This window comes from Eulemur rufifrons, chromosome 28 (genome assembly GCF_041146395.1).
Source record: "Eulemur rufifrons isolate Redbay chromosome 28, OSU_ERuf_1, whole genome shotgun sequence".
Taxonomy (NCBI): Eukaryota; Metazoa; Chordata; class Mammalia; order Primates; family Lemuridae; genus Eulemur; species Eulemur rufifrons.
The window spans coordinates 30,362,660-30,378,725 of NC_091010.1; the positions used below are offsets into that span (position 1 = coordinate 30,362,660).

Consider the following 16,066-nt stretch of genomic DNA (forward strand, 5'->3'; position numbering starts at 1 on the left):
CTAGACATTTATCTCTCTTCCTGCCTCCCCCGTCAGTTCACCTTAAAACTATAGAGACTTCCCAACAGTTTGATACTAAATTCTGGTGTTGAAACTAAAATACTTCCCAGGAGGCAAAACTTCACCTTCACGTCCTGTGAACAATTACCTTTTGTGAAATATAATTTGAACCATGACCAATGCTTTGACTGAACTCTGGCCAGCTCCTTGCAATAAAGAATTATTATTGGTTGCCACAGTGTCTAAAGATATTTATTGTCTGCACCTTCACAGTTCCCTGACCCTCACTTTTCTTCCCAGAGTTAGCCTTGTTTTCTAGCTTTATCAGAATTATCTTTCCTAGAATTAGAAGGAAGCTTAAGTGCATCTGGTTCAAACTCCACTCAGGGAGTTTTTTCTTTAGAATTAACAGTATAGTTAGCTAATAGAGCAGTTAGAAATACAGCTAATAGCGTTAGAGAACTGGAGAGAATTTGAGGATATTTCCAATAAGAGAATATTTCAAAGAACTCTATTTTAAGAAAGCATTTAAGGTATATCTGAAGCCATTTTGCCAGTTTGATGGACTTTATGTAAAAATAGGAACTTTTTTGTTGAGCTGTAGCTTTCAGGCTGTGGAAAACTTGTTTGAGACGAGTGACAGAAGGAATTGGGGACACGGAACTCACAGAAAAGATTTCAGAGGATGACGTGACAGCCATTTTTTAGTTTTACAGCTGTCTCATTGAAGGGCCCAAGTTCAGGAGTTCGGTCAAGGCAAGTTTTACAGTGAGTTTGTATAGCTTTTTCATAGGTGTAAGTGTAAACACTGTGCCTTGTCGAAGTTTTCATTACTAGTTCAGAAACCAGTGGGGATAAAGAAGGAAATCTCTGGTTTCTTGTCTTCGTTGGCCCGTTTTTCATGAGCCTCCACGCCAAGTCAGGCTGTGTTAGAGACGAGCTGTCTGTGTCTAGACTGACCTGCTGTTCCTGTCCCCCGCAGAGGCCTTCACCACGGAGAAGCAACAGTCCTGACAAATTCAAGCGGCCCACGCCGCCTCCGTCTCCCAACACACAGACCCCAGTCCAGCCGCCTCCGCCTCCACCTCCGCCACCCATGCAGCCCGCGGTCCCCTCGGCAGCCACCTCGCAGCCCAGCCCATCGCAACATTCGGTGCACCCCTCCTCCCAGCCTTAATGCATGTGCTTAGTCTGAATTTCAAGTTGGGACTCGTCCAATGGAGCCGTCTACTCAACGCCAAAGGCTTCCTTCCCTGGCATATTTGGATCTGACCTATTTGCACTGAGGTTATCTAGGCTTCACTATTCATTGTGTTGTAAGTGTCTGTCAGAAACGCAGCCAGTGTTGTGGGTCTACAACACTAACCAGATGACTTTTTCCATCAGTGTTTTACTTGAATCTTCATGTACGTCCATTCCCTGGCTGGAACATTTGCTATTCGGTATTTGGTAATTCAGCAGCAGTGTGCCGTTTTGCTTGGCCCCAGAGCTTCATTTTCCTGGCTTCTAGGTTTGTAAAAGAAAAAGGGATATCTTTCTTACTTTTTTTTTTTTCCCCCATGAATTTGCAGAAAATTACCGAGCTGTTGTTATCCCCCTTCTCCCCTGTTAATGGTCTTTACTGAACATGCCAATACGTCAGCACTACAATTCAGACCTTTGAAAAATCTAGCTTTCAGTATAGAATGGAAAGTTAGATGAATCAGTGCCCAAGACATATGTTCTGTTGAATAGAGCTGCCTACAGATACACTTTTTACAGGTTATTTCTGGTGTACATCAACATCCATGTCTCCTGTAACAGATGGCCAAAAGTAATGAATCACGTGGCTGCACTTCTCCACATACATGGGATGGATAATTATCGTGTGTATCAAGATGTGATTCTTTTATCCTTAATGTTAATCTACCTAACCTGGCCCCCTCTTACATGAGTCGATAAATGTTGTCCTACCCACCAGTGGTTTCAGTGGCTGATTAGAGGGTGCTGTTTCCACTGCAGAAGGCAGTGTGATGGTAACAAAAACAACGTGATATTTCCCCTTCCTTTCTTCACTTGCATTCTCCTAAAATAGAGTTTGAACAAATATTCTAAAGGTGCAAAATGCTATTAGAAAATACTGTTTGAAATGGACATTATGGGAATATGCTGGCATAGTGGCCAGAAAAGACTGTGTTGCTTGGCAGAAGAGAGATCTAGAGGAAAGTAGCACATTAGTATTGATGGCTGCTTATTTCGCCCAGTATAAGCAAGTGCAGTGTACAAAGAAGTATGTTCTGAATACATGATTTCCATTCATTTAGCACAAATAGATCATTTGGTTTCACTTTGCAGTGGAACTCTGAGTCACTCTTTTCTTGATACTTGCAACACCTTAATTTTTGTTTTTCAGCAGTTACTGTTTTGTACTTTGGTAGTAAAGTGATTTTTACCACCTGTGTTTGCATATTTATATATGCTGTGGATGAAAATAACTTACTAGAGAATGTATATTTTATGATGAGATTGTGTATCTGTTGGATATAATCAGAGAACTGAAAATTTATCAGTAATTTTTAAGAGTCCATGTTTTGTGACAACCATCTCTAATAGCTAACTCTTTGTTGAACACACTCCTAAAAATAAGGAACCATGACATTGTAGATATTTAATATTGTACAGCATAGAAACCTCCATTTTTGCCTTCAAATGCATATTTAAGAGTTAACAGAATGAAAAAAGTCTTGTTGGATAATAGTGTTTGACTAGCATTTTAAGAACTTGAGAGTGAAAGCAACAATAAGAATTTTTCACCTCTTCCTGCTTCCACCCCCAAATTGAGAACATCACTCCTCAATTGTTTGGAAGAAATCGTAGGTCTATATAAATTTTATTTATAATGTATGTGTAATATACATAATCATAGTACAGTTCTCAGATGCAGGGAAGAAGTTTGGCATTTAATTGTTGAGGCTTTAGGTTTTTCATATGATCAGACTGGGCCATGTCAAACCTGGATTTCACCCAACAGCTCACTGACCCTCTGGTACATTTCCATTCCTAGGAATTCTGAGAGTAGGCAAACAAATTTTGCCTTCATGGTACAGTTCTCGGTTTTTCTTATAGGAGAAATATGGTGTGTGTTTACAAGAATCTTTTGTGAGATTATAGATTTCAATGCTGTGGATAGTATCTTGCACTCAAATAAGAAAAGTCCATATGTAATGATCTTCCTCAGCTTCCTATTAATTTAGTTACCTCCTGAAAGCACAAAAATTAAAACATTGCCATATGGTGAATTTTTGAAAAAAGCACTCAGAGTGAGCAAACAGTTCCTAATAAATGCCTTTTAGAGACAGGTTCTTGACATTCAGACTAATGCAGATCCCTACTACTGGTTCCCCCATGCTCATTTCACTTCCAGATAAAACACAGCTCCTTCAACAGCACTTTTCAGCATAATTCTAGTTGCTTCTCCCTGCGGACATTTAGAACTGATAGAAGAACAAACACTACTCTTTTGAATTTATGATGTTTCACGTCCTTTTAAAGTGTTTGACAACCCCATGTGGAGCCTGTAACACTTGGGCAGTACCTGCTAGGACAATTTCTTAGCAATTGTTTAGCCACCAGGGACCCATAAGGTTCACATCCTGAGCCCATAAAGGCAAGAAGCCCCCTCACCTAGTGGAAGCTGACTTCCCGGAGTTGGGTGCTTCTCATGGGGGCTGGACATGGTTACTGCCATTCTGTTGCCCACCTGCCCAGGTGAACCCTGGATTGACTCCCAGAAGGCCTTTGTAAAATCAGTAGCCATCCTGCAGGCAGGTGGGAGCAACAGTGGCTTCAGTAGCTTCCTTTTCCTGTCTTGCAGACAGAGACCCTTGGCTACCACTGTGCTGCTAATAGGATAAGTACTCTGTTACCAGATTACCATGCCTTTTATATAAAACCAAATTAACTTACCTAATACCTGACACCTCTCTGGGCTCTGAACTGCTTTCTCTCATTAAGCATGCTGGCATTCTAGACAGAATTCTAGAAATTTGGCATATGGTGGAAGTATTTAAGATTTCATTTAATTTACTCCTTTGTTGATTGAAAGGAGTTTAAATTCTGAGCTCCTGAGATACTGACTAGCAACCATGGAATGAATGTGTGACCAGAATGTGGCTTTGACACCAAGTGCTGCTGTCCCTTTGTAATTGGCTTCTAATGGATTCAACCGGAAATAATTGATAATGTGAATTTTTGTTAATTGTTCAATTGTAGGAAAATAGACCATGTATCACCTTGTGTTAGGTAGACATGAACTTTTCCTGCACGAAGCCTTGCTTGTAGAGGATGCCCTATAAGGCAAGAAAAAGCATAGTAACTTGTGCTTTGAGAGCTCAATATTTGTATCTTATCAGTACAGAAGAAATATTTCTGTGTGACTTCTGTCTAATACTTGTCTTATAGGTAACCAACACTGAAAACTTTGTAGTGATGACTACCAAAGAGATACATAGTAAAACAACCTTTTATTTCCAAATTGTTAAAGAGCCAGCCATTGACGCTGCTACATGAGTTCCATGCTCAAGAGCCATTGTAAGAGATTAAGGGGTTTTTAGGTTTTTGGTGGTGTTCTTTTTTTTTTATTTTTTATTTTTTCTCTTTAAATTTTTTTTGATAAAACATACACACAGTTGTTAGCATCAAGTTACGGGGAGCATTTTCTAGAATGCTCAGCAGTTGTGATTAACTGCCCAGCCCAGTTTGCGTCTTGTTGGGCAATTGAAGGAATCCTATGTCCATGATAGTGTGGGTGCTGTGTGTGTGTGTGCACGTGTGCGTGTGTGCATTCATGCCTTAACTCGGGTTATTGCTCAACTTTAGTTCTTGACTTAGTCTGCACCGTCATATAGATTGTATCATACATCTCGGTCTGAACTTCATCCTGGCAGAAAACAAAGTTGCAGGCACAACAGTTTAAGAATGCATTCCTCCAGAAGAGTATCTGTTCAGGTTGACCGTGAGCCTTCTTTGGACTTCATTTGGAACTTAGCCTGGAAAGCAAAAGTGGACTGTCAAACGGAAAGATGTCAACAAGGAAAAGAGAGCCAAGTGCTAGCATGCCTTTTGCCTCTGCGTATCCGTGCACACTGTATGTTGTTCATGATAGCTTGTCTACAGCTTGACTAGGTTGGAGTTCTGGTAATAGTGGCAATCTTGACATTCTTGGTCAGAGTTTAGAGAGATGTAAGACTTCCAATTAATGTCTTATTTACTCCTTTATGTTGATTAGTCTTTGATACATGTGCTGAATCAGAAACCTAAATAAACATAATTTTTTAAAATGTACCTCTTGAGCCTTAAACCCTCTCTCTTTCTTTCCAGTCTTCGAGTGGGACAACGAACATTATTTCCCCATTGTTCTGACAGGCAGAACTTAAATCTAAACTTTAAAGGCTGCCTTAGAAAGTAAAACTTAGAAAGATGGCACAGAAGGGGCTGGTACGGTTTTGTGTTTTTAGAGTGCTGACTACCTAGGTGTATTGGGTTTTTGAAAATTCATTGAGCTGCACACTTTTGACTTGTGCACTGTTCCATTTCTCACTGTCCACTGTGTTGCATTTCAATTTAAAGCAGTAAACCTAGGAGGTTATGACAAGGAAAGCCACATAGGTCCATGTTACATATAAACACAGGTTACATATAAATACATGTACAGGAGTTGGGTGTCACTTTGGTATATTAGTGAGCAACTTAAAAGGTTAAATCCATCTGTATGTTTTTTATGTCTTACTCTATAGGAAGTATGGCTTTAGGATCCAATTTTAGGTTTGAATACCAGTTCTCTCCCTGTGCCAGTTGCTTAACCTCTCTGGGATTCACCTGCCTTGCCTGTAAAATAACAATATTTATGTACCTTGCTAAAATGAGAAAATTGACATGAAAGTTCAACACAGTTTTTCGTATGGTAAGACATGGAATAGTCCCACATCCATTCATTTAGGAAGAAAATATTTGGGGTGATATTTTATATATGGAGGTGTGGTTTGTCAGTTGCATTTTTAGTAAGCCTGTAGCAATTAGAGTCCACATTCTGTGGGAATAAATGTACAGTTCTTAGGATCCTCTCTTAGGAGTACAGTTTTCTTTTTCAATTTTCAATTTTATTTTTCATAGAGACAGGGCCTAGCAATGTCGCCCGGCCTGGTCTTGAACTCCTGACTGACCTCAAGCATTTCTCCTGCCTCAGTACTCCCAGAGTACTGAGATTACAGGTGTGAGCCATCATGCCCAGCCCAAGAGTATAGTTTTCAAGAACCCATTTGAAATACCGTTTATGAGTGCAAACTGTTTAAATCTGACCTTTTCTCTATAAAAGTAAATCTTCAGTGAATCTTGACTCTGGCTTAAGTGGAATTTCATTTTAACTGTTAATACAATGAATTTTTAATTTGATTAGTCATTTGGTGAAATGAAATGACCAAATGACAAAACGCCTGTCTACCCATGGCAGCTAGATTATAGTTGTAATGTGGTGAAGATAGTGGCCAAGAAATTATGCAGGACCTGTGGATTCACGTCTTGGTTGCATCCTCCAGCTTCAGTTTTCTAATCTGTTATAGTTGATATAGCCATTCTTATTTCAGGTAGAGTTTGAACAAAACAGAATGCTTTAAAAACAAGGCTGGTTGTAGTGGCTCACACCTGTAACGAGGCCAGGAGTTCGAGACCAGCCTGGGCAACGTAGCGAGATCCCAGCCCCACAAAAAAAATTTTAAAAATTAGCTGGGCATTGGTGGGACATGCCTATAGTCCCAGTTACTCGGGAGGCTGAGGCAGGAGGATTGCTTCAGCTCAGGAGTTCAAGGTTACAATGAGCTATGATGGTGCTACTGTACTCCAGCCTGTATAACAGAGTGAGACCTTGTCTCAGGTGGAAAAAAAAAAAAAAAAGTTTAAGCTCCATGTGCACTTTAAAAAATTTTTAATACCTTTTAAAGGCTATGTATCCATGCAGTCCTTCTAAAATTGAAATGGTTTACAGCATTTTTTGTGTTTATGTAAAACTCTACAAGTAAATCTGGGTCCTTGTCTTAATGTATAGGCTATTTAACTAAAAAAATGCTTATGGAAATGCAATTTCAGTCACTAATGTCTAATTAAGGCTCAAACTTTTTTTTTTTTTTTTCTTTTTTTAAGAGACAGGATCTATTGCCCGGGCTGGAGTGCAGTGTCCCCGTCATAGCTCACTGCAGCCTCAGACTCCAGGGCTCAAGTGCTCCTCCTGCCTCAGTCTGGGACTACAGGCACCTGCCACCACGCCTGGCTAATTTTTGTTTTTATTTTTTGTGGAGTCAGGATCTCACTCTGTTGCCCAGGATGGTGTCAAACTCCTGGGCTCAAGTGAGCCTCTTGTCTCTCAGCCTCCCAAACCACTGGGATTACACATGTGAACCACTGGGCCCAGCCCAGGCTGAAACTTTTTAACATTCTCTTTAGAAACACAGGAAGAAGTTGGAGCATGTTAAGTTACGGTTTGTGTTTGATGTATATATTGACAGGAGAGATTGAATTCTCATTCCTTAAACTTTTCTGTCATACATAGCATCCCTAATTTCATATTGCATTGAGAACTATTGAGCCACAAATATTTAGATCTTTTTTCCAAAGTCTTATTTTCTGATACCCTACTGCTAACTTTGTGCAACTTCAACCAGTACTAATTACCCCAAGAGGAGATCTTAGTGAGTAATCTTCAATTTTTCGTCTTAAAAGGAAAAGCCAGACTCAGAAGTGAAGCAGATGACAATTAGTAGACAAGGATGCAAAAACAGCAATTATATAAACATTCTCCATGTGTCCAAAAAAGGCAGAGGGACACGTGGAGAATGTAAAGTATAAGAATGCTATTAAAAAAATAGAAAATAAAAGACTCGAATTGACCTTTAGAGAGAAAAAATACATCTGAAATTTAAAACAATAAAAACTTGTTTTAAGTCTTCTGTAGATTTAGGTTTGTGCTCTTTAAATGTACATGGGAGACATTAAACAGCAACCGCTTACGTTCAAGCCTGGCTGACGGACTTCCCTTCTCCCCCGAAGAGCTTTGCCTGGGTTTATTGGGAAATGACTAACTTTGGGGACTTACCACACCGATTAGTCACTCTAACGTTGGGCATGCAGCTGCAAGGTGGAAGGGGACTGCAGAAAGTGCCCTGTGAGTACAAGTCCGGTCCAAGCCAGTGCAGTTTTCTGAGCTTCCATTTCCTCATATATAAAGTAGGAATAAGAATGATGTCTTTAGAATCAAATGAATACGTTAGCGTTAAAACTTTAGACTCCAAAGTTCTTTGTATTGCAACCTCTTCACTCTTTCCAATGTCATTTCTCTCATTCTACAAATACTCTTAAAACACCAGCTCTTGTCAGCCACTGAGAATGCAGCGGGGATCAAGAAAGCCGCAGTTCCTTCTCCTTAGGAGCTTCCAGTTAGTTCACAGCTGCGGTAAGTGGTGGGATGGGGACCCCACGGTGTTAGAAGGACAGAAGGCCCGGAGAAGACTCCCAAAGGAATTGATCTTTGAGCAGAGTCTTGAAGAACAGGTGGGATTTAGGTTAAGAGTCTAGGAGAGAAGGACCAGCATGGTGAAGACTGGGGGGTAAGAGCCTCGCTCCAAGTGGCGACGGTTTGGGTTCCCCGAGACAGGGACTTAGGCGCAGGAAGCGTCCGTGCAAGGTGATTGCAGGAAGTGGAATGAGAGTGGAAGGTGAATTAAGGAGCTGGTTAGCATGTGGACCACTAGAGCTCAGGTCCATTGGGGTATCCCCAAGAAATAACTTAGAACACGCCTCAGAATTGTCCCACCAGAGGACAGGGCTGCCGGAACTGGGATCTACAAACTCCTTTCACCCATTTGTTGAATGTGCCCCTGGGGAGAATGACCCCCACTACATTTGGGTTTTCTGGGTTGTGCTTAAGAGGCTTCCTTGAAAGGCTGAGGCAGCAAAGCCACGGGTGGCAGCCTGTGCTTTAGAGGGATGCTGGCAAGGTGGCTGAGCGTCCCCAGTGAAAGCAGGTGGGCCTCGGGATGCCTCGCACCAGGTGGGCTCCAGGGGCCTGGGGGCTGAGTATCGCTCGCCGTCGTTGGGTTTGGCCTGATGTGTTCCTGAAAGTTTGAAATACTTTTTAATTCAAGATGAGGGGGAATTAATTTTTAAAAAATCCAGATTCCTAATTTCTCTTGAAAAATAAGATGGCAGCTGGGTCACACCCCTGCATGGCACAGTCAGCTGGGGCTGAACAGTAGCTGCACCTGGAGAGCAGAAAACACCTGCCCTTCTTCAGAGCCACAGTGATCGCTGCCCATGCACGGTTACTGCAGGACGACCCCAGCAGGCTTTTGAGTTTTTGGTCCCCTGGCATGGGGCCGTTAAGGAAAGAAGGAAATTTGACAGGGCCAGAGCTTGTGTGTATGCTTGAGAAAGGGAGGAGGGAGAAGGAGAGGTGAGAACTGAAGCCTCATTTGGGGAGAGCCCTATGCTGGGAGTTCCTTGCGCAAGTCCAGCCAACAAGGAGGTGGTGTGTAGACACACAAGGGACGGTGGTAAATCTTTCTCCTGAGCCTCAAGGTTGACATGAGATAGGGTGAAAGTACTGCTGGGTTCTCTCAGCTGTGATACTGTAATTTGCCCCTCACTGTCCCCAAATTCAATGTATAGCATGGTTTCAACAGACTGAGATGAGGATGTGCTCACAGGTCTAGAAGTACAGAGATGAGTCAGACAGGGGTACGTTGCTAAGTGTTTAAAAAAGGCAGAGGGACACAGGAGAATGTAAAGTATAAGAATGCTATTAAAAAAATAGAAAATAAAAGACTCGAATTGACCTTTAGAGAGAAAAAATACAATATCTGAAATTTAAAACAATAAAAACTTGTTTTAAGTCTTCTGTGGATTTAGGTTTGTGCTCCTTAAATGTATGTGGGAGACATTAAACAGCAACCGCTTACAGTCAAGCCTGGGTGACGGCCTTCCCTGGTTGACGGAGTTCTGCTCTCTGGGAGGGGAGCTCAGATCTGTATTGCCTGCCAATGTTCGTGGTGTAAATACTCCCCACCATGGCAGATTTTAAGCCACAGTGTGCAGTCACTGAACTTGGAGAGAGATGTGCAGTAGCACAGCAGTATATAATTTTTCTACCACACAAATAAATATAAATAACCTTAAGAAAATGAAAAAAGCACAATGCTATGAAGTGGGGTGTTTTGAGTAGTTACTACCTTTGTTTTTAAAATAATCTTTTAAATTGTAATTCTGTATAATTTTTAATTGTGTTTGTTTAACAACCAGCTCACAAGATCCCTGGAAATTTAACAGTCAGCTCTCGAGCTTTTTTGAGATAGTTCTAGCACATCTCTGGGCCCGGGGTGTTGCTGGAGCCACCTCTATCAGAAGGGCTCTGGTGTTTGGAAGTCCCACTGTAAGTGCAGTGGTGATGGGGCGGGGGTGGGGTGGGGGGGTAGGTAATTTATTTTGGGAAGCTCAAATCCCAATCACAGCTGCAGGCTCAGAGCAAGCTTGGTCTGGACTTGGCACAGGACGAAAGGTTGAGTGAGACTCCCTCAGGAATCTCAGGACAGCTGAGGCAGCTGCTTTTGTGGGAAGCATCCCACGTGCCAAGTGCAAGGCAGTCAGTTACAAGGGGGCACGCTCACCTCAGGAGCTTGGTTGTGCAAGTTGCTCTGGCCGTATGGTTTTTGCATTCACCGTCTTTCTACCCCAGCCTGCCATCTTCTCTCCATCATCCTAATTTTCAGCCGGGACAGGAGGGCGGAAGTTCATTCTGCAGAAGCAGGGACATTACAAGGGGGCCCGAGGAGCTGCACCGGGCGATTGCTGTTCTCTGTGCTTGGTGTTAGGCAGAGTAGACCACACAGGCTGCCCCCTTATTCCTTTCTCTTTGTCTTGGTTCAACTATAAACTGAGATATGCAAAGTTTAATTAACTTGCCCAGAATCAGGCAGCAAGTGACAAGGCCAGACAGGCTGGCTCCAGAACATGTGATCTTAACCACTTGTTGGAAAAAAAATGTGGGAACAAGGTGGGTGTGGCATTGTGAGGCAGGCCTGACAGACTGAAGGAATTTCAGAGCAGTGGCCTTTGGCAGCTGCCACAAAATCCTTAGGAAGCTGTTGGAGATATAGGAGCAAAGAGGAGGGGGGCTGATGTTGGTTCACGTTGGAGAGAAGGGAAGCTTGTGTACATTGCTTGGAGAGGTACCCGACTCTCGTGTGTGTAGGTGTGTTCTGCCTCTCCACTCTCAATGTGGCACCTGGATGGCCAAGGACGCCTGGACCAAAGGAGAAATGGATTGAATACCCCTTAGACAGTTGATACTAAAGAATTATTGTTAATTTCTTTTCTAGCTATGATAATAGTATTGGGTTATTTCTTTTCTTTCTTTTTTTTCTTTTGTTTCTTTCTTTTTTTTTTTTTTTTTTTTTTTTTTAAGGTTCTTATCGTAGTCTACGGCTATTTCCCTGAGAACCTGGGCCCCAGATCCATGGGAAATGTCAGGACCCTGGAATGAAGGTGCTGGGGGAGATTACAGGTTGCCTGTGAGACATTTCTCCAGGGCTTTGGGCAGTTGTGTACCTGGGGGAGCTTTCTCCACAATCCTGAGTCCAAAGGCTTACTCAGCAGAGCCAGCAGGGAGATGGTAGGGGTGCCTGAGAGGTACCAGAGTCTGGCTGGAAAAGGGCAGAACTCCAAACAGCAGAAGATTCAGGTTTAAGGTGGACTCTTTCCTGATTTATGGGAACTCCTAAATCTCAGTGGTCTTCCCATGTTATAATATTTTTGTCTGCTTTTTATTGATGTATAAAATGCATTCAGCCTGTTTCCTATTTATATAATAAAAATAGTATTTTAAAAATATCTCTAACTTTTAGAGGTTTGTAAATAAAATATTTGCAGGGACAATCATATGCTATCTTGGATTTGGTTGAAAATAATTCATAGGGAGGGTGAAGTGGCTGTGGTTATAAAGGAAGCAAGATGGGTAGTATGTCAACTGCCTAAACTAGGTGAGCGTTCATTATGCTGTTCTCTACTTTTGTATGTGTTTAAGATTTTCATAGGAAAATTTTCAGAAATGAAGAGCGTGGGCATCAAGAGATTTTAAAGATGAAAAGGAAGAAGGAAGTCTTAGGAAAGACAGTGCTACAGATGCCACCATAAAAAATTCTAATTTTTGCCAGAAAGCAAACGTATTTTATACACCACCTTCCGAAATGAGAACCATGACAAGGAGTTGTTGTGAACTGAGATAAGTTTATGAGTTTCTGAGTTGTGGGTTCTGGGCATCTGGGGTGATTGACATCTTGGTGAAGTTGAAACCAAGAAAATGTTCTCTCTTTATTCTCTTTGTTCCTATCTACAGTTTTCCACAGATAATAGGGCTGGCATGGTGGGGGCTTCCCTTTTGCTTGGGAAAGGCCACTGCCCCATGGGGTTCTAATTTTTTAGTTGGGGTGTGATATTGCCGTCATTATATTTTGAGTTGACCACATGGAACTCTGGGACCATAAGAAGGTTGGGATGAATTCACATGGTGTCACGGTCCTTGAGAAGTTACATCAGTGATGAGGCTTCTGAAGAAATAATCCACATTGAACCAAATATACACCCATGAGTGTGCCAGAACTAGAGAACTAGATTAGGAAGAGGAAGTCATTAGTCATTTTACCATATTTTTTTTCAATTTCCTTGTGGAAATATAAGGTTCAACTTTTGGATGCCTTTTATTTTTTATTTTTTATTTTTTTTTTTTTGAGACAGAGTCTCGCTTTGTTGCCTGGGCTAGAGTGAGTGCCGTGGCGTCAGCCTAGCTCACAGCAACCTCAAACTCCTGGGCTTCAGCGATCCTACTGCCTCAGCCTCCCGAGTAGCTGGGACTACAGGCATGCGCCACCATGCCCGGCTAATTTTTTCTATATATATTTTAGTTGGCCAGATAATTTCTTTGTATTTTTTTAGTAGAGACGGGGTCTCACTCTTGCTCAGGCTGGTCTCGAACTCCTGACCTTGAGTGATCCACCCGCCTCGGCCTCCCAGAGTGCTAGGATTACAGGTGTGAGCCACCGCGCCCGGCCCAGGATGCCTTTTAAATTGCTGGCCTTTGTCTGTTTGGGGTATTTGTAACTCATTGCAGAAGCCTTTCAAGTTATGCAATGTGTAACCCCAAGTTGGGTAGCACAGATCATGGTGAAATATAGACTAAGTGATCAACCCACTGATTGTGTGGCTTTGAGGTGCGCTTAACATTCGGCAGCGGTTTGACCAATTTCAGACATTTGTAGCAGCTTTTCACTTGTCTCACTAACTCTGGGTCATTACTTAAAAATAGTAATTTTAAAATTTTTTGTACAAATAAACCAGGCACAGTGGCTCACACCTGCAGTCTCAGCTACTTGGGAGAGGAGAGGATCACTTAAGCCCAGGAGTTCCAGGCTGCAGTGAGCTATGACCATGCCACTGCACTCCAGCCTGGGTGACAGAGTGAGACTCCATCTTAAAAAAAAAAAAAAAAAGTGAGTGTGGGCAGCACATTACATTTCTGAGACTCCGAGCTCCTTCTCTAAAGGGATCATCACACCTTTCATCTTCGCTGTTAAACCAAATGGTTTAATAGAACTAAAAGTAGAGAAATGTAGAGTGGAGGAAACCTCCAGTCTTCTCTACTCTTCTCCCAACTTCTCCACAAGCTCCAAGTTTGCTAATCTGATTGGGTCAGAATCTAGGGTAGAGCCATGGAACCAGCAAAGGTTTCCTCAGACTCTACTGACACCCAGATTTCCAGGCACTTTCTTAAATGTGAGGAATCCTATATTCGTATAGTGTCCCCTCACCTGAAAATACGTCCTTGGTTTCCTTGGGCCTAAAGAAAATACCTCAAAGATTAGTTTGGCTTAGCTATCCAGAAGTAATTTACTGAGATGGGAATTATAACAGCTTAGATAGAAAAAGGAGAGATTGGCCGGGCACGGTGGCTCACGCCTGTAATCCTAGCACTCTGGGAGGCCGAAGCGGGTGGATCGCTAGAGGTCAGGAGTTCGAGATCAGCCTGAGCAAAAGCGAGACCCCGTCTCTACTAAAAATAGAAAGAAATTATATGGACAACTAAAAATCTATATAGAAAAAATTAGCCGGGCATAGTGGCGCATGCCTGTAGTCCCAGCTACTCGGGAGTCTGAGGTTGCTGTGAGCTAAGCTGACGCCACGGCACTCACTCTAGAGTCTCAATAAAAAAAAAAAAAAGTCTGTCTCAATAAAAAAAAAAAAAAGAAAGAAAGAAAGAAAAAGGAGTGATTGTATTTGCAAAGCAATTAAAAACCAAGTGGTTTTTATGTTCCTTTCTGTGTACTTTGGGAGAACAGGTTCCTTAGGTTGGCATTAAGATCCTCAACTGTCAAATAAGTTTTATTGCCACTCAGATAAAGCGAAGATTATTCATGATATTGGCCCTCTTTACGTTACAAGAGTTCCTTCAAAGGCTAGAGAGAAAATACCCACATATCAAACTCTGAGCCAGGTTTGACCTGGCTAGTGCTTGTCCACTTTGATCTCTCCAGTTTAATTAATTTTTGAGAATGTTAGGACTTATTCTCTTGTCAAATCTGGCTACAGGGAGTGAACAATTCAGTTGCTACTAGGTGTGCCTTCTTTTAAAAAAAAAAAAAAATAGCATCAAAACATATGCTGTTGCTGTATATATACTCATATATATTTTGAGAACATGGGACCAGAGTGCCTGAATTCAGATACTGGCTCTGACATCTATATCCTTGGATAAATTGCACAACCACTCAGAGTTAATTTTCTCTTCTTTTTCATAGAGTTGCATGAGGATAAATCTGTTACTCTTTGTGAAGCTCTTAGAACAGGGACTGGAACAAGTTAAGCCCTCAATATATGAGCACTTTTATTAAATATTCCTATATTCACAGCACCAAGATTGTCACAATATTAAATTCTGATGATAGAAGTCAACTTAGCTTGTCACATCTCTAAGTTTTGCTTTTTCAATATTCATTGTCTGAAAATGCAATTTAGAAAAAAGACAATTGCATTCTTTAAAACTGACTTAATTTTCCTAGCAGCAGTGGTATGTAAATGCTGCAGCTAAAATACGTATAATACCTTTCAGAATTTTTTATGATCTCCTTTGGAGCACTGTGGTTTATTGAGAATTAACTTATGTGATTTATTCTTGTCAAGTTCCTGCTTTGAAAATGTGATGACATATCTGTCAGTCCCCAAAATGGAGCAGAACTCTCCACCTGTGAGATCCACACCTGGATTGGCCACACAACTTTCCCCCAACTTGTCCCAAATTGTAACTAGGCCAAAATTGAGCCAGCCGGGGCAGAGACATTGGCTAGAGCTTCTCCACCCTGCCTCCACTCTCCACCCCAAAGACATCCTCATCTCTTTAAAAACTGTTGGGCTGATTAAGAACAGGAAGTTAGTTTCCTGATAAACATCACTACTGAAGGGTAGTCCTTTAGTTACATATTGCTGGTTGCCTTCACTTTGAAAACATCTTCCTGCAAGCAGCTAGTCTCCCTTCCCCAAACACAGCTTCCTCGCTCACGTGGGATCCTGGTCCACCCTGCTAAGGAAAAACATGAGCCAGTTTCTTGCTGATTCTAACACTATTGTCAAGGGATTTGCAGAGCTCAGAGTTTGAGGAACTCTTTCTTCTGCTTCTCTGAGGGCATTTGGAAAGGCAGGAGGCTCACAAGAAGGGAATATGTTGGTTCTTGAATTTTGTTGTTTGAAGATTCGCCTATTTTTCTTGCGAGGTGTGCTGACTCTTTCACTCAACACACATTTACCAAGCCGGGTTCTGCTTAAGAGCAAAAACCAAAACCAGCTTCTTCAGATGACATTGGGGGGGAAATACTCGAAAAAGAGCTTTAGTCCATAATCTCATGGATTTTTTTTTCATATTTCTGATATTCAAGGGAAATTTTTAATGACAACCCTTTTTGAAATCTAAGAAATCAGAGATCTGCCTCCAGCAACAAAA

At 41.8% G+C, this 16,066-nt stretch overlaps 1 protein-coding gene across 1 annotated transcript in view; it reads left to right on the forward strand.

Annotated features, from left to right (window-relative positions):
* Positions 1–5,338, forward strand: part of CCDC6 (coiled-coil domain containing 6) — a 106,583-nt gene extending 101,245 nt beyond the window's left edge. Inside the window, exon 9 of the mRNA XM_069461225.1 lies at positions 983–5,338. Coding sequence (XP_069317326.1) covers positions 983–1,177 — 195 coding nt within the window. The 3' untranslated portion in view covers positions 1,178–5,338. The remainder of the gene's footprint in view (positions 1–982) is intronic.
* The last annotated feature ends 10,728 nt before the right edge of the window (positions 5,339–16,066 follow it).